Below are 27,454 nucleotides of genomic sequence, written 5' to 3' on the forward strand. Positions count from 1 at the left end.
AAGGACTATAGAGTATTAGTAATTTTTCCAATAAACCTTTAATGACTATAGAGTATTAGTAATTTTTGCAATAAACCTTCAATGACAATAGAGTATTAGTAATTTTTGCAATAAACCTTCAATGACAATAGAGTATTAGTAATTTTTGCAATAAACCTTCAATGACTATAGAGTATTAGTAATTTTTGCAATAAACCTTCAAGGACTATAGAGTATTAGTAATTTTCGCAATAAACCTTCAAGGACTATAGAGTATTAGTAATTTTCGCAATAAACCTTCAATGACTATAGAGTATTAGTAATTTTTGCAATAAACCTTCAATGACTATAGAGTATTAGTAATTTTTGCAATAAACCTTCAATGACTATAGAGTATTAGTAATTTTTGCAAATTAAATCTTTAATATAAAATTGGAAATCCTAAATTCTATAAAAAAAAAAAAAAACTTTCTCATAAGCTTAAACTATTTTACAGCTGAACAAATGTAGTCTAAACTTTTACGATTGTTGGCAGCATAAAACCACCTTTGATTTTTCTTTTTCAAGACTAGATAATTTAACCACACTTTTAGGTTAATATATTTTGATTTCCATTAAGTTGACTGAAAAGGGATTTTGAAGAAGGAAAAATCTATTTCTGGGGAGAGACCTGTGACGCCCGGTGAAAAGGTCCTTCTTTACACTTTTCTGATATAAACCTTCCAAATATACCAGAGAAAGATAAAAGCATGGAATGCAGAGGATACTACCCTCGCGCGAGCACCTTGTGGGTGTCGTGTATACATCAGGGGCGTGTGAAAACCACTATTACATAAATTTAAGTTTTTAAAAATTATATGACATAAAATAAACCCTCCAAATAACAAACATCTATACAGCAATTTTTGGTATTAATAGTGCTGTGTGACCTTGGGTTACAGTTCTCTTGCTTGAGGGTACACTCGGGCACACTATTCTATCTAATTTCTCCTCTTCTTTTGTTTAAGCTTTTATACTTTATATGGGAAATATTTACTTTAATGTTATTAGTTCTAAAAATATTTTATTTTTCCTTTCCTCATTGAGCTATTTTCCCTGTTGGGGCCCCTGGGCCTATAGCATCCTACTTTTCGAACTAGTGTTATAGCTTAGCTATTAATAATAATAATGATAATAATAACTTTCTTGGGAGGCTAGAACAAGGATTCCAATACATTACAATATGAATACCAAAGAAATACTATCTCCCATGCTGTAGGATCAGTGTATCAACATTGCAAAGCATGGGCTCAAGTGTGTATATGGGAGACCCACAAATTTAGGCTATTTTGAACTCGACACAGCACCTCAGTAGACAAAATTTGTCTACTATGTGTGACAGAATGCACTGCATCATAGGAAGTTAACTTCAAGTGTAGTAACACCACAACAAACTCTCAAACACCATTTGGTTCTCGTTGTCTGCAACATATGGATACATCTCCAAGTAGTCATCACCTTACTGCAGAGAGAGGAGTCATAACTCGATCTGAACATATGTTGAACTTGAAATGTGACATTTTGTATATCTATTGTGCTGTCATGATATTGTAATTCTCCGAGTCATATTTTATCAATATTTTCTTACTGTATATCATTATTTAATTTTCTTGGCTCATAGGATAACATATACGCTTTATTAAGGCCTTTTTCAATTTCAAAAGTATTTTAACATTCAACAATTACCGACTTTTTAATCACCTTTGGTTGTGATCATGTGATCTCAAGTTCCCGCTACTGTATCAAGATAATGTGCACATACATATAAAGGGATATCGTTTAGTACATATTTTCTTGACTTATTAGAAATATCTTCATAATGATTGTTATATCAGCACTAATATTTTATAAGACATATTTTCATAGAGTTAATTTATAGCTATTATTACTAGATATATAAATACTTTCTCTTTTTCTGTGCATGTGTGTAGAGGTACTTCATTTTTAAAGCTTCATACATAATATCATTTTTAGTTAATTCTTAAGTCTTCATATTTCCTTAAACATTATTGTGCTTAATTATGAATCATATTCTCGCCGGAGGAATCATCCAAAGGGGAGACCAAACAAGTGAAGGAAATCTTTCTTGTGGATGGGAATAGGCAACAACTATCTGCTGCCGCTGTTAGCAATTTTTCCCGCAATCAGGAAGATTGCTAAACAGTGGCTGGTGGAAGGACTCTCCCTTGGAAAGGGAGTGGAAGAATCCAGCTCCTGCTGGAGGAATCCCCCGAAGGAAAGACCAACAGATGAAAAAAGCCTTTCCCAAAGACAGGAAAAAACTAGCAACGTCTGACGCTCAAGTTGTTGCTTCTTCCTACAAACAGGAAGAATGCTGACCATTGGTTGGTGGCATGACTGTCTCTTGGAAGGGGGAGTTCCTACACCAGGCAGTGAACATCTTGGCCCCACACACTGTTTTCCCCTTAACGAGCTCTAGCTGAAAGTTGAAGGTCGGCATTAAGTGTTCCCTGAGAAATGTAGCCGAAGCTTCAATATGAGTTCTCCCCAAAGGGGGTTACCCCTGTCCGTTAGGAAGGCTGTTCTAATCTCTAGAAGATATAAATAACGGTACCGTTTGAACTCGAAGGCTGAGTGATACAACATATCACCCACCCCTTTCTTTGATGCCTCTGAGGGGACCGTTCAATCCGGGGATGGGCCAGGGAGGTCAACTTTTTCCAGGCTGATGACGATGAACATATCTAAGAGTACCCGTCTCTGATAAAGAAGACTGGAAATCTCTCGAGATTTAATTTAATCCTCAGATCAGCCAGTCGTCCTGAAGTCTTCGGTCAACAAAGCGGATCCTCACGAACCAAGTTGACACTAGGATAAAAACTCATGAAAACCTGAGGTGCTGACGAAACCGAGGCACAGCACGTTGGCAAGGTATCTCTGTATGATCGAAAATACTTCCTTGACAACGGATGTTATGGGATCTGGGAGTAAGTCCTAGTGGTCGAACGTGTACAGGAAGCCCTGTGGACTAACTGTTTGTTTAACCATATGTCTTGTCCTTGCCAAACAGAATTTGATGATCTTACTTGTTCCAAGAGAAGAGGATCAAACTAGAGACTTCTATAGGAAGAACTGCCTAGAAGCTCGGAGATAACTTGATGAAACCCGTCGTCCTGCTATATAGACGTAACAAGAGTCTGGGCGTCCGACTGGATGTTCGGATTGCGTAGGTTAGAGAGAGAACCGACCTCATACCTCAACAGGTGGGTGGAAGAAGTCTGCTCTTGTAGCTGAGATGCAGACTGTCTGTCCTTGTTAAAAAGAGCAGAGTCCTCCGAACTCGTAGAAGGGGATTAGCCACTACGGGGCAAACCTAATTCGTGGACGAGGAAAGGAGTTATCCCTAGAAGTGAACATCGGCCGATGGGTGAACTCAGGCTGCGAGAGAGGGTTGATGAACACAGGCTGACGCAGGCTGACGCGAGCTGACAGTGTAGCTGAAGCAGGGTTGGGTGAAGCAAGTCTGTTGGCAAGGAGTCAACTGGGTGTGATGAGTTTGCTGGATGAGACAAGTCTGTGAGGTCTGCTCCCACAGATGAAGGGGGGGCAATGGATGAATCCAATTCCCAATGGATGAATCCCCGAAGAGGACAAACAGGTGAAGGAAGTCTATTCCGAGCAAGGGAGAGGCCACCAACATCTGTTGGCACTGTCAGCAATTCTCCTCAAAAAGAGGAAGATTGCCAAACAGTGGCTGGTGGAGGGACTCTACCTCGGAAGGAAAAGTTCAAACATCTGGAGGCAAACCTTAGGGCAGCACTCTCTGCAACCCCTCAACGAGTTGTAGTTCAAATTGAAGGTTGACATCGAGTGCCTGAGAACAAATCCAAAGCTTGTTCTCTGGGTTACCGTCGAAAGGACTACCCGAAGAATAAGACTGAAGTTCAGCTCTAGGCAGGTTGCAAGCGGTCTTCTTCCTAAGAAATCACAGGGAGTGAGCAGCGTCAACATCCGAATGGAAAAGGAATATTCACAAAAGGATGGCTCCCCAGAGGCGGAGACTAGGTCGCTGCACTCAAAGCAGGGGAGGCACTCTGTTTACGTGTTGTCCAACGTCAAAGGGGAAGAGACAGTAAGTGTAGGTTTCTCCGCCCCTGAGAAATGCAGCACTATGCTGACACAAAAACAGAAACACTCACATTGTAATGATAAAGAATGTTTATATATATAAAAATACTACAAGAATGTTCAAATATATATAAAACACAAGTAATGAGTAAAAAGCAAGGTGAAAGGCCTGACAAAGTTGGGTTAAAAGAGATGAATCTCTCACTGAGAGCAGACAACCCCTATCCCCCTAACCCGCAGATGGGTGATTATACCTCGCTAAAAGTCTTATGGCTAGACTTTCAGCTTTGCCATAAGTAATATCCCTAAAAATAGCGAGGGTTTGTATTAGTGTAGGAACAAATAAACTTCAACCAATCAGAGTCTCCGGTTTCTCAAATGAGGCACAAATCTGAGCTCCTTGTTCCAAGATTTAAGAAATCAATAATTTTGAAACAGGATGCATTCCTTGGGCATGGGGAATGACGGTATACAAAAGGACTGACTAACCTGCTTCTCAAAAGTCCTGCTATGAATGTGAATGTAATGAGATTCAGGTAATAAAAAATTATGGCTGGCATAACTTTTATTTGTGTTATAACAAGCAAGATTGGTTGTCCAGTTGGGTCATCTGATCATGACTTGGTTTGATAGTAATTAAGAATAACCAGCCTAGTCCTGTATCATACTCATGTAAGACATAAATAAAATCTAAAGCATCCTGGAATGGTCTTTTTAGTTACCATTTGTATTTGAATTGGTCTCATTTGTAAAAATTAAGCCTGCTGTTCTTTTGAATGCTAATATGGTCAACATAATTGATAGGCGTATCCCTTCTCGCATGTTAAAATTCCGAGTAAGAAACAAGCCTTGGTTCAATGATGATTGCAGATGTGCTTATTAGGAGAAGCATGAGGCCAACCAACCTTGGAAGGGTAATAGATCAGACTTGACTTGGAATAACTTTACTCGGCTAAGAGCTGTTGCTAAAAGAATTTACGCTTCAACTGAAAAGGAATAATTGACCATAAAAGAAATCCTTTCTGGTACAACCCAGGAACTTGAGTGGTGGGTTACCCTTCAATCTGTATTCTTTGGTGTAGACATAACAGTTCTTCCTTTACTTGAACCCGGCGGGTCTGTTACTCACTGTTTAAAGGAATAGCAACCCATTTGGGTGATCAATCTATTCTGAAGAAGTGTTTTTCATTTTACTTTGTTTCGAGTATTGTCCTCCTGTCTGGTCTTCAGCTGCTGATTCTCATCTTAATTCATTGGAAAGGAACTTGGGTCTATTAAATTTCTTATTCATTATCTAGATATTAATCTCTGGCACCATCATTCAATTAGTTCATTATGCATGTTGCATAAGTTTTTTTATAATTCTGACCATCCTTCACATTCAGATCTTCCCGGACAGTCTGATCCTGTTCATAATACTAGGTAAGCAGTTAATTCTAATAGCCAGGCCTTCTCCATCATGAGGCTCAATACTACACAGTACTCGAAGTTTTATTCCAGCTGTGACCAAGTTGTGGGATGATCTTCCTAATCAGGTAGTTGAATCAGTAGAACTTAAAAAATTCAAAATCGCAGCAAATGTTTTTATGTTGAACAGGCTTACAAGTCCTTTTATAGTTTATATATCAAATATCTGTTATGTTGTTACTGTTTATAAAATATTCTTTTTAAATTTTTCATTACTTATATCATTAATTTATTTTCTTATTTCCTTTCCTCACTGGGCTATTTTTCCATGTTAGAGCCCTTAGACTTATAGCATCTTGCTTTTCCAACAAGGGTTGTAGCTTAGCTAGTAATAATAATAATAATAATGTGTTTCACAGTAAACAGAATAATGAGAAACTTGATCTTTCTCGTTCCTGTTTTCCAAGTTGATCCCGTGAAATCAAAACACTCTTGATGAACCTTGATATTCATGGAGGTGTAGTCCCAAATGGTATTTTTCCCTAAGGTTTTTATAAATACCGTTGATTTCTTAGCTCCTATGTTGTAGGTTATTTTCCACTAGTTAGCAAGAAAAGGTTGATTTTGCACTTGTTGAAGAATTTGTAATGTTACTCAATAAGGCAAATGTGTTAGTGGCAGGCAGTTAATTCTAATAGCCAGGCCTTCTCCATCATGAGGCTCAATACTACGTAGTACTCTAGAAGTTTTATTCCAGCTGTTACCAAGTTGTGGAATGATCTTCCTAATCGGGTGGTTGAATCAGTAGAACTTCAAAAGTTCAAAGTTGGAGCAAATACTTTTTTGTTGACCAGGCGGACATGAGTCTTTTTATAGTTTATATATGACATAAATGTTTTTGACGTTGTTAATAGTTTATATATGACATATCTGTTTTGACGTTGTTACTTTTTTTTTAGATTTATTGTTAATTTATTCTCTTCATTTATTTATTTCCTTTCCTCACTGGGCTATTTTTCCCTGTTGGAGCCCCTGGGCTTATAGCACTTTGCTTTTCCAACTAGGGTTCTAGCTTGGACAGAAATAATAATAATAATAATAATAGCCCTACTGATTACTGTCCAATTTCCATAACTTCTACATTACCTAAAGTTTTTGAATGTCTAAAAAGATACGCTGAAGGAAATAAACTGTTCCTTCCCTAGTTTGCAATTTGGCTTTCACAAAGGCTTTTGAGCATGTGATGACCTTACAATTACTGATGCTGTACAGAAATCCCTTGATTGTGATGAGCAAGTTTGTATGATTGTCCATATTAGTACTGCCTTTGACTTTATTAATCTGAGGCTCTTGTTTTCAAACTCAGATAGTTTGGAGTAGTTGGGACTTTTCTTGCCATTATTATTGGATTTTTAAGAAATAGATTACAAAGAGTTGTTGATGAGCACCAAAGTGAATTAGGAATGAGATATCTAGTGTTATAACGTATATATATGCATATAAAACGTTTAGATTAGAAGAGGTAAAAAATTAAAGCAACTTTTAATTCATCGCATATTAGTAAAATAAACTGCAAAATCACAAGACCATCTGCGTGGAGATTAGGTTTTGATTCTGTACAGAGATGTTATTACAAATTTCGTTATACCTACAGCATTCTTAGAAGTTAAAAATAAACGAAATAAAGATAAGTCTATTTCACGTTTTTCCTAAAAATGATGCCCAAAAGGGAAAATACTTTGTTTGTTTATGATCTGTCACCAATCACAATAAACAAACGCATTGAAACATCTAAGTGATAACTGTTGATGCTAATAGCTTTCAGTATACTTTGGAAAATATATTAAAAATACTTTTTATTTATAAGTGCATGTAGCCTAGCTTGAATCAGATGACGAAAAGATCAGCTGACAATGTTCACTTTTTCTTAGCTTGGCTCGCATATGTAAATTCCAAAAATATAAAAATATTATAACAAATATTGTACAACTACTGATGTAAAAATTACCAAATCAATCGGTTTACTAGAACCTATCAGTATCGTTCGTTATCAAATGTAAGTGTATGAAGAACACGTTAGAGAAACGGCTTTAATTATTTTGAATCTATAAGGATACAGTAAGTAAAATAACGCTTAAAATAAAAACAGTAAGTAAAATAGCATTTGTAATAACATCATCTTTACATATATCAAGAATATCATTTGTTATTTATCGGATCGCATATCCTAGAGAGTGGTAGCTTTAAATCAATTGAATGTATTTATATGTTCTCCGATGGGTTCACACAGAAAAAAGTTGATTTTACTAATATAGAAGTATTCCTCAAATAGACTATTTATTATGTACATAGGCCCATAATAAATAAGGTAAATAAATATACAGGAAATAAATATAAATACCTCAAAACTATACAGCCTACTTCTCACATTTTGCCCTGCGAATTCATCACATCAGTTATTTAAAACCACAATCTATACCACTAAACATGGTGCAAACAGGATACTGCTCTAGCACAACACAGCACATGCATCTATAGTAATAGTCAGCCCAATAAAGTATCTTATTTGGTAGAGGAGAAAGGGTCTCAACACTTGGGTGGCTAAATATTTGGAGAAACAAAAAGTATAATACAATACCCTAGAACAGTGGTTCCCAACCTGGGGGAAATTTCCCCCTGGGGGGAAATAATTACACTACTTACTAACTAAAGCAAGCGGAAAATGTCCACATAGTATGTGCGGCAATTTGTTGTTAGCCATTCAATTGTGATATGATCATATCATTTCTCACTGACATGATATTCAAGGGGAGAATTGGAATATCATGCCCATTTCTGAGGCAGACATGAGGGCTGGGCGGAGCATGAAGGGGGAAATCTGGATGGTTGAACTGGGTGCAGGGGGGAAATGACTGAAAAAAGGTTGGGAACCACTGCCCTAGAACATAATCCCTAACAGACAAATTTTAAGTTTATCATCATGGAGAATATAACGTATGTTGTCAAGAGAAGTCAAAACCAATAAGCAGATGGAATTAGTTAGTTCCCTAGCTGTGACAGTGTATACTCGCAGGGTGGGATTATTTGGGGAAGAAAAAAAAAAAAAAAAAAAAAAAAAAAAAAAAAAAAAAAAAAAAAAAAAAAAAAAAAAAAAAAAAAGCATCACAAACTTCCTAAGAATTGATATACCATGTGAAAAATGTGTAAGATTCATTGGAATAAATAATTATCTAATACATAAATATACATGAATTACTTGCAAACATAATATTATGCAATTTTTTCTTTTCAAATTTCTGGGATACTAAACTAAACCACAATGATAATCAAGTAGTGCAAAATATCCCTTTCACCCTCAAAGGACGTACCGGTACGTTCTTGCAAAACACTGTTAATTACATGTTTTTACATATTTTTGATAATTTTATGAGAAATTTCAGGCATTATCCAAAAGAATGAGACCAACCTGACCTCTCTAGGACAAAAATTAAGCCTGTTAGAGCAATTTAAAAAAACTATAGCAAAACATGCTCGAAATTTAACCTTATGGTGGGGGTAAAAGGGATATAATGAAGACTAACGTCAATAATAAGCTATTGAGAAAACTGGAACTTGTTAAATGCCAATCTGATTTTACCATAGTACTTACCCCTTATGCTTTTGCGTGACAGGGTCCCAGGACATATTTATGGACTTTATAGGGCCGAACGGAACAAAGGCTTGTCTAATTGTGTCTTCTTTAAGCTCAAAACTGATGCTACCAACATAAACACGGCACATCAAAACAAGGGCCTGGTGACGTTGTAATGATTTGGCTTGCTGTAACATATAAAAAATAAAATTCAGGAATTAAACCAATGTTTCTGAAAGTTTGCTATAAAAACCAGTAAAAACCAGGATCATTTTTTCATGTAAAACACAGTTCCAAAAATTTAGTACTCTTCCAATAATTGATATGCTTTTAAGAATATTCATTAGTTCTTAGCTATTTAAAAGCAAAACACCATTTGCAAATGGAACATTACAAAAAATTATATGCCAAAATAAATTTTCTATTTGATGAAGAAACAATAATAACCCTTCATTTCCCTTGGCAGTACCAGCTGAACTCGGTTGAGTCCCTTGTTAGGCTGGAGGAACGTAGAGAGTAGAGGTCCCCTTTTCGTTTTTGTTTTATTTGTTGATGTCGGCTACCCCCCAAAATTGGGAGAAGTGCCTTGGTATATGTATGTATGTATTTCCCTTGGCTAGAAATCAATAAGTTTGGGATGGAGTACTTGTGCTTAAGAACTGCAGAAGCCCTTATCGTGAAGATGATTATCTGAACTATGAATCTGTTGGCCTTGGAAATGGCTAAATTGATTTCCAACTCCTTGAAGTCGAGTATTGGGCTAAAGGTAGAAGCCTCTTCTATGACTTAGGACTAAGCTCTTAAGGTCTTCTTAAGGAGTGCGACTCAGGACCATTAAAACTATGATAATTTTATTTTGGGGTTACTTCATACGTTATCTATTTTATTGTTTCTTAAACATTTTATTTTTATTTAAAATCTATTTCAAGAATAATTTCATACATAAAAATTTGTATAATGGATATTCCATCTTAATTTTTTATATTATTTTATCAGTGTAAATATGTTACTTTTAAATATCAGTATTTTTCATAAACAAGTTTCTTGGTTTGCTAAAAGTGAGTGTACAGAATGTACGTTATAAGATTTTCAATCTTTTCATGTTTGAATGAAAGATATTAGTCAAAACTAAAACAAACTAGTAACAATTTTTCTACAGAGTTTTCATATTTTGAGAAATTGGGTTTCAATGTTCTTTTTACAGAATGATTTAATGGGCTTTTAACAGTAATTTTCCTCACCATTGGGGATCCTAAGGAGACAATAATCATATATCATGGTTATCTACTTAGCGGTTGCAATCACCCTCCCTCAAATCCAAAGATTATCTCCCCCCTCACATATATAGGCTACATGTACCAAATGCACATACATACTGTGTTTGTTCCGTTTCTCTTGTGCAAGAAAATATTCACCAATGATTGTGCATGTAGCGGTGAACTTTTCTTAAGTTCTCGATTGTGTTAGTGTGCGAAGAGGGACTAAAAGGTGATCAAGATCATACTCGTGGAGATAATGATCTAGATCATACTCGTGGAGATAATGATCAAGATCATACTCGTGGAGATAATGATCTAGATCATACTCGTGGAGATAATGATCAAGATCATACTCGTAGATATATGGGATGAGCAATCCTCATCCCTATGCGTGGGGAAGGTGACCTTTGTTAGTGAAAACCAAGAGAGGGACCTAAGTTAGAGGGTACTGGTTCCAGGATCTTTTTTAGGGTCACCCCGAATGAAAGGGAACTAGCTGCACCAAGTCTCCCTGTCTTCTCAAGAGAGCAGGGGGTGGGAAAAGGCATTCTCTTCTTATTGGACACTTTTTCCTTTCCTGTTCTGCTTCTCTTCTTCAATCCTAAACTCAATATGTGGTGATGGTGAGGCAGTCCTTCTGATACTGGGGAAGGACGCAACATGCAATGCCTCGCGGCGATGTTTCTCTCTGAGGGTTCGCCCCTAATGCAGTTTTTTAAAGATCTTCAAGTCGGATGATCTCTTCCTGCTTGATCTTGAATAAAGACTTGTGATTAGGTCAACCGGCAAGGGGGTGTGTCTAGCACCTGCAGGAAGTAGTGTTCCCCTCCCTGTCGTTGCTAGTCATTATCCGTCCTTGCACGTGGTTTACCACTTGTCGGGTATGGGTGACACTAATATTTGGTCTGGTGTCTGGCAGGTTACTTGTATCCTCCTCAATCAGGCGTTCCTTCTGAAACAGGGCTCTCGCTGTCGTGTCCTTCCATGGGGCCCGGGTTTCCGCTCAACTCCCTCGTGGAAACCAGAGTTTTACTGAGGTATGCTCCTTCCTAATAGGAATAGTGAAGGGGGTGGAGGAATTTAAGTCCTCCTTTCCTCTTGAAGAGAAGAAATCCTGCTCATAAGTGCATTAAGGTGGGGGGGATGAAGGGGTGGAGTTCCCTTTCCATTTCTCTAGCCCTATATTCTGCACTTTCCTGGGTGAGCAACAAGGTACCCAAACCTGGAGCACTAGCTTGGCCCTGGGATGAGGCACGAGTCCAAGAGGTGACTCCGCTCGTGAAGAAGTAGGTATCTTGGAACTCTTCCTCTTGTGCACTACATCTTTGAGGGATCGCAGAAACTTTGAAGGCAATATAATTTTTCTTGAGAAACTCCGATTGTATCCATCTTCCTCTCCCTGAAGTGGTGAATGGCCCGGGCTTCGGATATATCCAGCTCTTCTCTTCTTCGCAGGTGAAAACAAAGCCCTCCTAGTACTTCTTAGGAGACCAAGCCCTGGGTACATCCAGTGCAGATCTGGGCAAGGCGGTACCATTTTATGTTCTACGCTCTTTTCCGCGAAGGTACCTTAAATGGGGTGGAACCCCCAGTGATATCCATACACAGCTCTGACATAAGGGAGCCTTTGAGGCTGTACGTGGACCACACTAACTTGAATGCATCCTTATGCATCACTGACGTAGAAGGAATCATAAGACAACAAAGAGAGGGCCGCGTCTTGACTCAATTTGTGCCCCACGTGCTAGAGTATGGGAGCTAGCCTCCTTACACGATCCTCCTGCAGGTGCTGTAGAGGGAGATGCATACGTAAAAGAGCATGATGCCATCTTGGAAGGAGAGTTATCCTTCTTTGCACCCCCTGTTCCCATGGTCAGTCCTCACATTCTGGACAGGTTGAAGATTAGTGCACTAGTTGAAAGGGAGTCAACCTCATGTTGACCCATGAAAGTGGCACACCGCTATTCGTCACAAGGGGGTTTCGCATTCCGTGAGGTTGCTCCATCGAAGCCTGAATGAGCAGACGGAAAACAGCAAAAAGACAAACATAAACATAGTTGGGAAAAACAAATGTCAGCTGAGGTCACGGAAGTGGCTCTGCTGGTCAAGCCCCTGGCTGGGAAAAGAATGGGGAATCAGTCAATGTGGGAGAACAGGGTAAACCCCTTCTCTCCAACACACTCTCACAGGAGGTTTATGTCTACCAGCCTGGGTCACCGATGCTGTTGTTTACTCCAATTTAAAAAAAACAAGGGTTTGTATTCATGTCAAAACAAAAAATTCAACTATATAAATTCTGATAATTATGCCTCTATACATAAATTCCTCTGTCCTTCTAATAACATGAATCATTTTAAAAGATTTCTTACTACTTTATTTCATTTGTTCCCTATGATTTTCTTTACAGCTTGTGTAACTAAGGCCTTCATTTAATCATCATAAGCAAAAAACTGAATGAAAAAAAACATACAAATCTGACAAATAAAATACATTTTCAATACAAGTCCACTAATAAATTACCAAACTAAAACAAAATCACACACCTGCTGCTGATGAGCTAATGTTTGTTTCATAAGAACAAGGCGTATAGATTGTTCCATTGCATATTTCTTCGCTCTAGCAACTGCATCTTTTTGATCCGATGAAAGACGTGGTAAACTTTGGCCTAATAGGTGAACCATATCATCCTTCTTGGCACCCGTACCTAAATATACAAATAATAACCATTACTCAAAGGAGCTTAACCCTTTTACCCCTAGGCTATTTGGAAATTTCCAACCCTTAACCCCCAGGGGGTTATTTTTTTCCCAGCACATTTTGCAGTATATTTTTATTAAATTGCTTCCACAGCCTTAATTTTTGTCATAGAGAGGTCAGGTTGGTCTCATTCTCTTGGCAAATGCCTGAATTTTCTCAAAAAATTATCAAAATTATGGAAAAAAAAAAATTTTATAGCATTTTTTTGCAAGGACGTACCGGTACGTCCATGGGGGTAAAGGGATGGCTTTTGTGAAACGTACCAGTACGTCCTTTGGGGGTAAAAGGGTTTAAACCTCAAGTTATCAATAATTTTAGAAAAATATCCATAAAAAGAAAAAAAACTATAGATAAATAAATACTACTCACCCAATACGAGAGATCCCGACTGGTCCACTTCCCGAAGGGGTGACCGTGACCGTGTGGCTCCTTCTGTCAAATCAAGATCTCGAATTAGAGGCTTGTAATAAACTGGGCACAACACTATCATATAGCCTGCCCATAGGAATCAAATAAGCAAAGTTTTTGACGGGCGAGAGAAATAAAATGGTGTAAGAATACGAACCAGTTCATCCAATAGAGGAATCCTAATGTTTTTCGATAGGACACACGTCAAGATAGTTCCAATTGGGAAATAATGGAATTATCCCAACAATCGTGTGTCACTAACAGGACACGGCACCAAAATGAATTCTGGACAAGCCCCGCAACATCTATACTGAATTCTGCACACTTCCTAGATTTCTTATAAATTTACATCAACCAAAAAAAGGATCGAGAAACACTTAATAAACCAGACTCAAACCATGAGTAATCAAATTGACTAATATCTAAGCACATGTCACACTAATATATAAAAAAATTCTTATACCATCACTAGAATATGACCTAACAAAAGCAGTAATTCCTATGTATTAATCATCCAAGGTATATAAAGTTCATGCAATTATAATAGTGCCAATTTCTCATTTGTAGAACTTATTCTTTAGCCTACATTGTTAAAAAGGTCAAAACTTCAAAAGGCACAGCTAATTTTAAGAAAAAAATGAGAATATGAACTATACAGTAATAAATTTCAATGAAAACTTCTATAAATTACCAAAGTGCTGCCACTCATTTTTTAACAGATATACTTGTCTTAAAATTCCTTAACATCAAACCTATGACTGAAAAAGATAACCAAGAATAGAAATCATAAGTGATGCAATTTGAATGCAACTACACATATAGCTGGAGGTTTGCTGGTCTCAGCCATGTTCTATTACTAGCACAGTTTGCTATCTTAACAAACAAATAAATGAATCCATTCAGTTATATTTCCAGATACTCAATGGGGTTGACCAGGGAATTTGACATTAACCCTTTTACCCCCAGGCTCTTTGGAAATTTCCAACCCTTAACCCCCAAGGGGTTATTTTTTCCCCAGCACATTTTGCAGTATATATTTTTTTAAATTGCTCTAACAGCCTTAATTTTCGTCATAGAGAGGTCAGGTTGGTCTCATTCTCTTGGAAAATGCCTGAATTTTCTCAAAAAATTATCAAAAATATGAAAAAAAAAAAATTTTATAGCATTTTTTTGCAAGGACGTACCGGTACGTCCATGGGGGTAAAGGGATGAGTTTTGTGAAACGTAACAGTACATCCTTTGGGGGTAAAAGGGTTAAGAGTAACAACAATTTAAGAGAATGAAAGTGAAGCTGCGGGAGAGCAGATGCATGGATAGAGATCAGAAACAGCTTTAAAGAAAAGTAAAGAACAATTGGCATTGTCTACATATATATTTACATAAACATTAACACTTGTGCATACTGTATACTAATGGAGTAACATTACCACTTGAACAAATGCAAAAAGAACCTCTTCTTGCTTGCTAACTTGCAAAAAAAATAGAGACAGCTTAGGAGCTAAAAAATAATTTGTCTTTAAAAAAATATTAAGGAAAAATAACATTTGGGTTTACTGTAAGGATCAAGGTCCACTAAAAGTTTTATTTTCATAAGACCAAAAAGCTAAACTAGCCTGTTCAGCTTCAAGAAAATACGAACGAGGAAGATATCAATGCTTAAAACAAAAACTTTATGATACTAATATACAAAGTTATTAACGTTATTTATTAGTACATTTAACAATAAAAATTATTACAAAAAGCTATGGGTAGATTATATGTTCTAAATAGCTCATTGAACAAAAACTAAAAAAAAAATACGTGAAAATTGCAATTAATTAATTTCAAAGGTACATTAACGCAAGGCCTCAGTTGAAATATTGCACCAACATTAATTCACCCCATGGCATGGATGGACTTCTTAATAGAATATGCAGTTGTTGGACATTGGTTTGAAAAGAAATCTGGTAACAATTAGGAAAAACCACACACATTTGGAGAGCTAAGAATTTTATTCAAACAATATCCGAAATTGAGGTCTTGTTCTGTCAAATTCAAGTCTCAATTCTTGTTCCCCCCCAAAAAAAAAAACCTATATCCAACCTTTTCTGCCTACTACAGGTGACCATTTTTGCCAAAAACCAATGATTTATTTGCCCTGCTTTCAATGACATTTTAATAAGTCTCCCAGTTAATGATGACAAGCAATGTCTTGAGTTCTGGTCCTTTCAGCAGAAAATGGCTGTAGATGAGGACGACTTTGGTCTAAATTCAGGAAAAATCAAGGGATATAAAACCAAAGTAGGTTAATGTTCGTATATAGACTCTATACTATAATTTTTATAAACATCACATCCCTAGTAAAATGACAAATTTGGAGATTATTTGTACTTTTCCTTATAATACAAACCTTTGCCCTCTACATAGGATAGATATCAGCAAAGGTGGGGTACACAAGTTACTTTTATAACAAGGTGTTAACAGGTGGCTGGTAGTTACTGGCAGAGAGGGTGGAAGCCCTGGACACATTGTTGCTCACTGAGCACTCACTTTGATTGCGGCCGGCACTTTCTAGGGGTAGGAGATGGTGGGAAAGTACGAGTAAAGGACTCAGGTTTGTAGTTAGGAAAAATACAAATTATCTCCAAATCTGTATTTGTTCCAACATAAATACTAACCCCCACCCTTTACAAAGGGGAGACATCCTTGGGTAGAAGTCTATTCTAACTAGCTGGATACTTATCCAGGGTTACTAAAAATGCAAGAGTTGATGGGAGAAGTACAAGAGGAAGGCCAAGGTTTGGGTGGATGGATGGTGTGAAGAAAGCTCTGGGTGATAGGAGGATAGATGTGAGAGAGGCAAGAGAGCGTGCTAGAAATAGGAATGAATGGCGAGCGATTGTGACGCAGTTCCAGTAGGCCCTGCTGCTTCCTCCGGTGCCTTAGATGACCGCGGAGGTAGCAGCAGTAGGGGACTCAGCAGTATGAAGCTTCATCTGTGGTGGAAATGTGGTGAATTCGGCTGAGTCCCTGGTTAGGCTGGAGGAACGTAGAGAGTAGAGGTCCCCTTTTTTGTTTTGTTTCTTGTTGATGTCGGCTACCCCCCAAAATTGGGGGAAGTGCCTTTGGTATATGTATGTATGTATGTACTAAAAACTCGGACCCTTGTAAGTGGTACAGAGTTTGCGGTTCTTTACACCTCGTGCACCACTGGTTTAGTAATATCATAATGTCCACAGCATGTGCAATAAAGGATAGGGAGCAGAAAAGTCTGTAGTAACAATAAGGAATATACATGTCAATGGGTTTGCCTGGTTACAACACACTCCCCAACGTAAAGTGTAGGGAGTTACACTTTTATATTATATAATGTAACAAAAAAGCTACAGGCTAAAAGGGGATTTGTTGCAAACGAATTGATTTCAGCTGACAGGGTTTTCAATGCTCTACCAAAAAGAGAGGCCAGGAAGATGAAAAGGAAAGGCCCAGTCATCTTAATATTCACCCCAGTAACCTTACTCCTCAATCCAATACTAATGGTCCTGTGAGAGGAGCTCAGGCACCTAATTCACCTGATGTGCAGCCACCACAGATCCTAGCAAAAAGGTGTCTAGACCTGTGGTTCATTCAATTCAAGCAGGTAACGGGCAATATAGGTGGTCTGCCATTTCCAGATGCTTGCCTGAAGTAACTGCGCCATAAAAATTCTCAAGTAATACCATCATGAGCTCTAACCCGAGCTATACCTAGAGCAAGTGAGGGTGGCGAACGGGTACAGTTAATGACTTTCCTTAGTCAAGAGGAGATCATATCACCTTCCTAACTCTCCCTGTGCTGACAAAGAGGTGCTTCAAGTGAGGTCGAGTTGTGTGCGTACCTTTAAGGAAGAACCTTGATGCCGTCACAGGACTCAAAAGCAGCTGATCAGTATCGTCAGTTACCGCTCTAAGGCTAATGACCTGAAATAAAGAAAACCTGGAATTGGGAAATGATGGTTTCTGGGTTTTAGCTAAAAACTAGGGTACGATGAAAAAACGAGATCTTTCTCCAAATCTAGGTATATTAGCATAAAAAATGAGACCATGAAGTGCGCTATCCTGTTTGGAGGAGGATAAGGTGAGCAAGAAAACCATTTTCAGGGTAAAGTTCCTGTCTGGGGCCAGCCTCAACTGTTCAAAAGGTGCCCTAATAAGGGAACACAAGACCTTAGTAACACCCAAGGGTGGCGGTCTAGCCTCTATCAGAGAACAGGCCTACTCAAAAACCCATAAGAGCATAAGGAGTCCAGCGATGAAGAAATATCAACTCCTTTCAGCCTAATGACATAGCTCAAGACTGAGCGATAGTCTTTCACCACTGATACTGAGCAGAGCTTTTTCTTTGGAGGTTAAGTAAAAATTCGGCTATCAATGGAATACAAGCTTCGAAAGGAGAAACACACGTCCCACAACACCAACCACAAGAGATGGTCCACTTGGCTTGGCACACGAAAGCTGAATATTTCCGGAGGTATCCTGATATCACTCGTGCAACTTTGCGCAAATAGCCTTTCTCAGCGAGGAGATGCTGGATAACCTCCACACGTGACAAAGAAGCAAATCCACAAGCGGAGGAATATCTGGATGTGTGGTTAGCACAACAGGGAGGGGAGTGAAGGAAATTCTCTCCAGTCTCTCTATTAGAAGTAGAAGATAAGATCTAGGTAACATCCTGCTTGGGACCATTTTGGGGCTACTAGTCATATTGAGGTTTAAAGTGGACCAGACTCGAGACACTCCTTATCAAGCAGAACAGCGGAAAATTATAGACGTTGAGGCAGTCCCAGTGATGTTGGAAGGCACCTTCAAATGCTGCTTCTGGGTTTGGCATCGGGGAGCAGTACATCGGAAGTTTCCGATTTACTGAGGTTGTGAATAGGTCGACTGGCAAGAATACCACAAAGTCAGGATCTCAATAGCTATCTGAGGATGCAAAGACCATTCAGACTCAATGGTCAGCATTCTTCTGCTCAGCTTGTCCACCATGATGTTCTTCTCACCTGGAATAAAGCAGGCTGTCAGAGTGATCCAGTTGAGCAGTGTCAACTTGTGAATTTCCACTGCTATTTGTCAAAGATGCAGAGAAACAGTGCCACCTTGTTTGTTTATATACAGTATGCCACTACAGCAGGATCAAGAGGTAAGGAACAAGCAGAAGCATCCTGGGTGAGGTAATACTTCTGGAAAGAAAAATCCGGAGAAACCATCCAGGAGAATCTCCCTGCCTTTAGAGAGTCCCTCCACACAGAGACCTGCGCGTCGACTTTATCAATGGGTTTTCGGCTAGAATTGACCACAGAAGCTCTAGCTGAGGTCTGGTGCCTCTAAGTGAACAGCACCCTAATAGCCACTATCCTTCCCTTAGGAGGAGAGCAACAGGGCTTCCAGAAACCATAACTCAGTGAATGCAGGCCAACACCTGCAGAAAAGTGGACTTTGACTCGCGCACTCCTCAGTATCAGGGGGGCTTAGGTCAGGCAAGCTGAGCAAGGGCACTGTCAGAAGCATCTGAGACCTGGTCGGAGGCATATGTCTTCCCTTAAGAACACCATTCCTGGTCGGTGTAGGAAGAGTCGAGAGATATACATCACTCGTGCTCCTCTTTTCCTTAGAGTGGATTGAGAATGAGAAGGGTTGTTCCCAGTACCCCTCTTAGGATCAGGTTTGGATCCCAAGTTTTGAACTCTCCAGGAAGCTTGAAAATCCCTTTCTGGTATGCGAGGCATCTTGTTCTTCGGTACCAACAGAAAGATCCTTCCTTTCTCTGAAGCATGAGACCTCAAAGAAAAATGAAAGAGGGTTATATGGTAACCTCTTATCCTTTGAGGCGTCATGGGACTCGGGATCTGAACGAAATCTGGAATCTGCTTCATTCATTGGAAGGGGTGACTTGCAGTCCAAAGGAGGTTCAAACAACTTGCAGGGCATTGTAAATACGTAAAGCAGATGAAGACACCTCCCGAGTTGAAGAGCCACCCCTCTTCACCGTACGGCTTCAGGAGGTAATTAAAGAGGGAGGGTTGGTGGGAAGCGTACCGGGGTTCAAAGTTCGCGATTTCTTCAACTTCAAGGATGACCCTAAAGGAGAAGAACTGACCTCTTCTTCCTCCTCCTGCTATACACAATCCACCAGGAGGGTGACTAATCCGGACTTTCGTTGCATCAAGATTACTGACTGCAGAAGTGTCCTCTGACAGCAGGGCACAACCTCATGAAGGTGCCTCTCAACACCCTAGGGGCATGTGTGCATACCCGCAATCATCCCCACAGTAAACAATCACTTATAAGCTGGAAAAAAAAAATATCTAAGTTAGTCCAGCTAGTAGAAGAAAGTCTGTTCCGACTGACTGCAGCTATCAAAGTGAACAAGCAGGAGGATGGGACTTCCCTGCTACACCTGTTTACACCTTTTAATAAAAGTTTACCTGCCGTGTACTCCAGCTTTGCTGTATATCCTAAGTAAAGGAGAAGGGTTTGCATTTGTCGGAACAAAAGCATATTAAAAGGTCATCATACAGCAGCAAAGATACTGTAATAGATTTATTCTTCCCCCTTAATTGTTAAAATTAACGTGCAGTCAGGCTAATAAAACACACGACCACGGAATTGTTACTGCCATTAGCTGTGCTACAGTGGTTCAACACTATACTAAAAGCCTACACCTACTGAAAGGAAAGGAATCGGAAACTTTAATTTCATTTGGGGGTTAACTGTCATTAAATGCCAAGCTTTGAGAGAAGCCATAAGATCATCAGCGGAGGTTTATAGGAAGATTTAAAATGTTAACCCTTATGATTGAAGGATGCTAATTAAAAAAGGGGGGGTTAACAACAGACCATCACTGCAAGTGTATGCAAAAAATACATGTCCTACAAGAAAATGCAGGCCAACTCCATAATTCACTCATTAAAAGCACTCCAGGACCCTTCTCCCAAAAGCAAACTCATAAAAAATCTAAATGTACTGTTTATATAGTACCCCAAAACAAACATTGTTACTAGTAATCCTTCTTGAGAATTTGCATAAATGCTATGAAAATTTTCTAGCTATTTGCATAACACACCTCTGTGAGGTAAAGTCATCACTTGATTTCAGTTCTCAAAGGCCAGTTCAACATTCAGTTTAAGTTGAAAGTCTTATAAAACAAGGAATAATGTTCACTATGTTACCTTATATTAATCTATCTTTTAAATAAAAACACTAAAACAACTTTACAAAATTCTCTTAATTTTAAAAAATACTCTTGGATGACTAATATCATAAAAAGCACCAGTTATCACTGCAGAAACATCATAAACAATTTACATTTTTCCCACAAAATTTCAAAAATATTCCTGATGAAAATGTCCTATAGACAAATCATAATTTCAACTTTCAAGTACTGTGCAGTACATTACACGGTACAAAAAGGAGCAAACCTACTACCTGAATAACACTGATGATGACAACACTATCCAATGTTGACAAACCTTTCAAAACTAGACATTATATTTCTCACCTACGGCATTCCTTCTTTTTATTCCTAAAAGGCACTGGCTATACGTGTTGGGTTCTGCCCTTTTTAAAAAAAAGATAATGAATATTGTATGCTGTAATATTAAGAGAGACAGAAGAATCGAGAATGAAACATTCTACAAAAAAGAAGAAACAAATGCCACACCTATTCCAATATCCCAGCGAACTAGACTGTCTTTTGGCAAAAGGTACAATGCTCCACCATGTACAATAGCTATAACTAGCAAAAAATAAATTCCGTACTATGATCCCTACATAAAATTCTTTGCTATGATGAATACACAAGGCATGTTATTAATTCATATGAACCGTATATTTTCATACGAGGTCCATATAAAATTTTTACCAAGCCCTTTGCTTTAAACCGAAGAAAGTAACAGCCAATCTATCCTTTTGACCAGTAGAGATTTTTTTAAAATCATATCAATGTACTGTATTACATTAGTTGCCAAAAGACTAGTATAGTATACAGGTCTACAGGTGCACCTTAATGAAAACCATTACCACTGCACTGGGGAGGCTACATTGCGAAATAGCAGCCCCAGCTAACTGCCGAACGGTCAGCCGCTGAATCTCCCTGTCGCTGAGGCCTTTCTGCCCACCTTACACCATGAAATGACAAAGAAAAAAAGAACAGGCATATCACATATTCACACAAGAGATATCATACTATCATCGGTTGGTTGCTTGGTAGGTAGATTGATACTATGAGACTCGTATTATGACTGATGAACTTAGTGACAATGACACTGAAATATCATGATAATGAAAATATAGATATTATATTATATTATGAGGATGAACCAGTCACAGTTGAAATAACCAAGACTGGGCTTAGCCCTTTTACGTCGCAAGTCTTCAAGGTACAGTACTCTGTGGAGTAGTCTAAGGCTGCTCAACCTGTGTTCTGCAAAGAGTAGAATATAAAAAACACTCGGCGGCCACTGACACTCTACTGAACACACTCATTCCCATATTAACTTCCTAACATTCCACATCAAATATCTCAGCCCAAAACGTAGTACAATGGACTACTGTACTATAGTGATTTAGTAAATCATGAAGAAATAAGGCAGATATATCTATTTTTAGTCTGAGAATCCACTTCTTAATTGTTAAACCTAAGTCTCTCATTTCTTATTTTTTCTCTTATTGGGTCTTTATGTTAAAAACATAGGCTAGGATATACATTTCCCTTTATTTTTGTACACACTGGGGCAGGTGCACCACGCATCAGTGAAAGTTGACCCATTCGCCAATATCTGCAAAGATAACAAAACAAACAAAAACAATTACCATCACAAAGCAACAAGGCATCAACAATAAAAATGCCTGTGGCAAAACACTGCTTTGTGAAGGAAGTAACGTCTAAATAGAACAACTTTTCCTCAAGACCAAAACATTTTTTCTTATATAGTATTTCTATGCAGTGAGAGGGATATACTATGATTTGTCAAATGAAACCAGCACTGGTTGTCCATGAGGAAAAAGTGAAAAATAAATAAAAATAAAAAGGCTCTATTATGAAAGGTTTTAAATATGTCTGCCCTAAGTAGTGTGGAGGTCTGGGACGCAGCAATAGATGATGGGCATCAGCCAAAAGGATCGAACACAAGCGATCATTGTGAGTCGGGCCAACCTGTAAAAACGATAAGAAGAGAGAAGAAGACACAACATTAGTGTGGCCACCCTTGTCACATATACTACTGCACACTAATCCATTCAAGCCCAAAAGTAGTAGTAGTAGTAGTAGTAGTAGTGTCACTTCTTCAATCTGTTTTTCCCTTCAATCTCATCATCTTCATTCTCTCCTTTGCTTTACCCAACAGAACCTCTTCACACAATCATTTTGAAGCTCTCACAATAATCATTTACCAGTGTTTCTCCACACTTGGTTCAATGAGCTTTTAAATCATAATTTTTACGGCCCCCACACTGCATTTTTTGTTAAATGTCAAAAGAGATTGGACCAAACAGCTAATATACTTTTACCAACAAGTTTATACTATGCTTTAAATGTAACCATTCATATAGCAGACACACACACACACACACTCCTTATCATATGAAAATGTAATATTTCATAAAGTAAAACAAGATCTATAAACTTTACAGTGAATTTACAAAAATACAGCACACAGCCTTCCATTCCACAAACCTTTACTTTGAACAGAAACCCAGTTAATAAAGGAATACATGAGCCATTCTCTTTCTCCAACTATTTGAGGCAATCTGACAGGAATAACACATACTGTATTTGGCAACTTTTTACATCAGCTTAAACAGTTCAGTCTACTAAATATACGCATTCGAATATCTACAACAGGAGTGGTATAGAAGGAAAAATAAAGTACAAGTTTTCTAGAACAGTGGTTAAAATTTCCTGACCTACATTAACAATGATTTGCAGTGGTATGACATGAATAAAAAAAAGGCTACAGAAATGATATTTAAATTAATTTAAAACTAAATTATTAATGAAAGTAAAATAAAAGAGGAAAATACCAAGAATCTGAAATAACACCTACAGCATAGGAATGAAGAAAAGACCAAATTCACAGAGGGAGAAAATATGGAACACTAACCCTTTGAGAAATAATTAAAAACAGAGATTCTTCAAAGGCAATTCTTTTTTTAAAAAAGGGTACACTACACAACCAGAGACTATATTCAGTACAAAGTACTAATCCAAACACTCCAAGACTTTCCACACAAATGTACAATTCTATGCGCATGAGAACCTGCCTTATATAAGATAAAATATTCAAGAAAAACTTAAGCATTTAAGAAAAACTTAAGCATAACTCAAATTCTTTCTCAAAGGGTTAACACCAGAGACAAGCAACACAGAGGAAGACATTAAATTGAAGACTTACAGAATTTCAGGATTCCAAATACAACTGTTAACATGCATTATCACTGTGAAATAGCGTACTGTAATGTGTTTATAGTTTTGTAATTGAGTGACTAGACTCATGCTCTGATTTCAATTCTTCTTCTAGGTTTTGCTACTAAAGCTTACTTGTTCAATTTAAAAAGTTTTTTCATAAAGTATTTCCTAAGTAAGGCATTACTGTCACATGCAAACAAGCAGTATACTCTAATTTGTCACTTCGAAGAAACATGATTATCGCCATTGAAAATATGATAAACAAAAATTATAAAGAATAATCAACTTACAAATAACAGGCAAGGAAAAAATTGAGATAAATATTTAATAGATTAAACATTGAAGATACTGTAATGTTATCATGTCTATCATCTGTGCTCATCAGTTAAGCAGCAATTTTGCAAAAAGGCTGTGTAAAGGTGTATCATACTTTTATTCAACAATAATACTCACACCAAAATTAGCAAGATAAAACAATAATTATATATTTATCAAACATTCAGTGAGTGATATTGCAAACAATGGTGTTGGTTATTCATAAAAATTAGAGCTACAATGAATTATGTAAAAAACGCTTTGACAAACCAAGTACTATGAATATAATCAGATTATTTTTCTAGGTACATCACAGCGTAGCCGACTGACTATGGAATCTAGGTATACAATTACCACTTCTATGAATGTAATAATTTCCGAATATGATGTACAATTACTAGCAAGCATTATGTACAGGCAACACAAAGATTAGCAGTAGAGAGAGAGAAAATAAAAAAGTTTCTGAAGGCCATTTCTGTCAGAAATTAAGGTTTACTAAAAAATCAAAGCCCATAAAGTCTAAGCAACAAAGATAAATGGACACTTGAGAGGGTTAAAAACACTTGCACTCAAAATACATTTATTTGACAGTGCATAAGCACTAACACCACCAAAATAAAATTAAAACTGCATAACAGAAACAAGAAAAGCATAACAAACAACAAACATTACAGAATAATAACAATAAGCCTTTCTCCTCTCAATAACCACTTTTTCAGACATAGTTCGTTAAGAATTTACATGTATATGAAAGCATGTTTATTATCCCATGCCATCTGGTAATTTGCTTTTAAGTCTTCCTTGTCCTTTATTTTCTTTAGTATAACACAAACAACACAGAATGCACAACTTCCATACTCAACACCTAATGATATCTCACTTGTAAGACCTACATACTGGAACACTAAAAGTTAAAGCTATACAGTTCTTCATTCTAACCTTGATTCAGTAATCAACCTGTGTTTTACGTAACAAAAATATAAAGATGACATCTGTTCACTTCATGGGATGAATGAATAAGGTTAAAACCTTCTATAAGTCGATAATACACTAAATACCTCCAATCGGAGAGGGCGGTAAAGGGTGGATGGAAGTTTCTCAAAAGGGTTTAGTTTTAGTAGTGCTGTAACTCCCCTGGAACAGAAAGGAAAATTTTGTGCATTTATATAGCCTAGGCCAGCAACCCATCACTTCAAACACTAACATGAATAGTTAAGAAAATTAGTTTTGCTTAACCTTGAGATAATTATTTCACCAGTATTTTGTATTTTTCAACTCTTGTAATACTTAGGGAAGTTATCACTATTCTTACTCGGCTCTCACTTTAATCTACTTAAGACTTTGGAACACAACACTTTTAGCCAACTATTACAATCAGTATAAATTTAACGTTACACTAAAAAATTAAAATTGACTAAAGCTACTACCAATTATGTTATACCACAATAAACTTCATATTCACAGTCTCTTACCCCTTGGAAATTTTACTAATGCAACACTTCAAATTTAACAACAGATTCTTCTGACATAGCATACCAAAATCCTGATTTTTTCCAAAATTCATTTATAGGCATTTTAGTGGATATTACAAGATAGCAGATGAGGTGTAGGAAGTGTCATAAGCACATGACTTACAGGAGGAAAAAAAAAAAATCTCACACATATACACACGCACACAGCCATTGTGGGTTACAGATAGGGTGGAGAAAAAGATATCGGAAAACTGACATGTCTGTCTATGTCATTATACTTGCACACCATCAAAATGGAAGGAGCTTGACACGGTAATCCTCATCTTATAAAGGTGAGGACATTCAAAAGATTCTCACTTTCTCTCATTAACTATTTATTTTCAGATAAGTTCTTTTACAAGTCCCTAATTAATATATACATGATTTCCCCAATGTAGAAATCCAAGTTCCACCAGACTCAATATTAGTAGGATCCTGATGATACTACTACGCATGCTCCATCATGATTACTGACACCATCTACATTTCCTTCTCACTTTTCTGCAAAACTTGATGAGAATTAACATGTTGCTACGTAGTAATATGTTATTTCCACATCTTTTCCATTTATGTGTCTTTTAATTTACTGTTAGAGTTAGGTTTTTATCTTCCTTACAGTTTCTGGCTCAGGCCTTTCTATTGAAATTATTTATTGTTTTTTCCTTTTCAACGGCTGTTGCTGGCACTACAGTGCCCGGAAATAGTTCCACATGAGTTCACAGGTCTCATTTAAGAGGGAAATGCTCTCTTAACAAGTGCCACAGTAGCTAAAAGAAAACATAATCTCAGATTATTGGTGCCTGGGTTACTCACAGAGGGCCATAGATGTGTTACACACAGAGGGCCCATTGTCTCCTCTTTCAGCTGTGATCTAGCAATGATTTCCCTTTCTCTTAAGAGTAAGAAAAAGAGGTCTGCTTCTCTATAGGCTCCTTCAGTTCCAACTATCCCAGAAATGGGAGCCAGTGGATCGATAGCCATACCCCGGGCATCATCCCCTGTAGTGTCGTCTTGTTCACCAAACAATCTTACAATTCCAAAGAAAAAGGGACTCTGTTGGGGTGCGTTAAGACGAAGAGCACACCAAGGACCTCCAGACTAGGATTGAATACATGCCATCTATAGTAGAGAGACCTAATCCTCTGAGAGGTAATAGTGGCAGAGTTGTAAGCAGACAAGAAAATCTTCCTTGAGAGTTTGATTTGCTATGACCATCTTGCCCATCTTGAAGGACATCAAGATTCAATCACAAAGGTGTAGGAAGAGTAGGGTATGGCCACTCCTCACTATCCTTGAATGAACTATCTCTAAAAATTCTGCAGTCGAGAGAGTTCTTACTTGAACCTCCAGATAACATGTTATGTTTACGTTAGAGAAATACGGTGCTGTCTTTTTTATCCATCTTTCAACGTAAAAATTTTCAGTGATACGTCAGAAAACAAAACGACTAGTGTATCTATGGTACCAGGCAGGGGTATGCACTCAAAAACAATTTGCTTTTTGGCAGAGGATATTTGTTTCTGGAAAAAATCACAAGGTAGCAATAATCCCATAAAACTTGAAGCATTACAGTCGACCCCCTAGAGAGATCAAAGACTCCCTTGTTGGAATGGTCTCTGAACATCTTGGTCTGCTCT

At 37.7% G+C, this 27,454-nt stretch overlaps 1 protein-coding gene across 5 annotated transcripts in view; it reads right to left on the minus strand.

Annotated features, from left to right (window-relative positions):
* The window catches only part of hfp (Poly(U)-binding-splicing factor hfp), an 85,671-nt gene that overhangs the window by 24,702 nt on the left and 33,515 nt on the right, over positions 1–27,454 (minus strand). For 2 of the 5 annotated variants that reach the window (XM_068379667.1, XM_068379662.1), the window contains exons 3-5: positions 13,531–13,593; positions 12,948–13,108; positions 9,164–9,333 (exon numbers count right to left, since the gene is read on the minus strand). In XM_068379667.1, the coding sequence (XP_068235768.1) occupies positions 9,164–9,333; positions 12,948–13,108; positions 13,531–13,593 (394 nt within the window). Of the gene's footprint in view, positions 1–9,163; positions 9,334–12,947; positions 13,109–13,530; positions 13,594–21,605; positions 22,741–27,454 lie in introns of all 5 variants that reach the window. The other 3 variants (XM_068379672.1, XM_068379677.1, XM_068379683.1) reach the window with 3 other exon arrangements.

This window comes from Palaemon carinicauda, chromosome 1, assembly GCF_036898095.1.
Source record: "Palaemon carinicauda isolate YSFRI2023 chromosome 1, ASM3689809v2, whole genome shotgun sequence".
In the NCBI taxonomy this organism is placed as follows: Eukaryota; Metazoa; Arthropoda; class Malacostraca; order Decapoda; family Palaemonidae; genus Palaemon; species Palaemon carinicauda.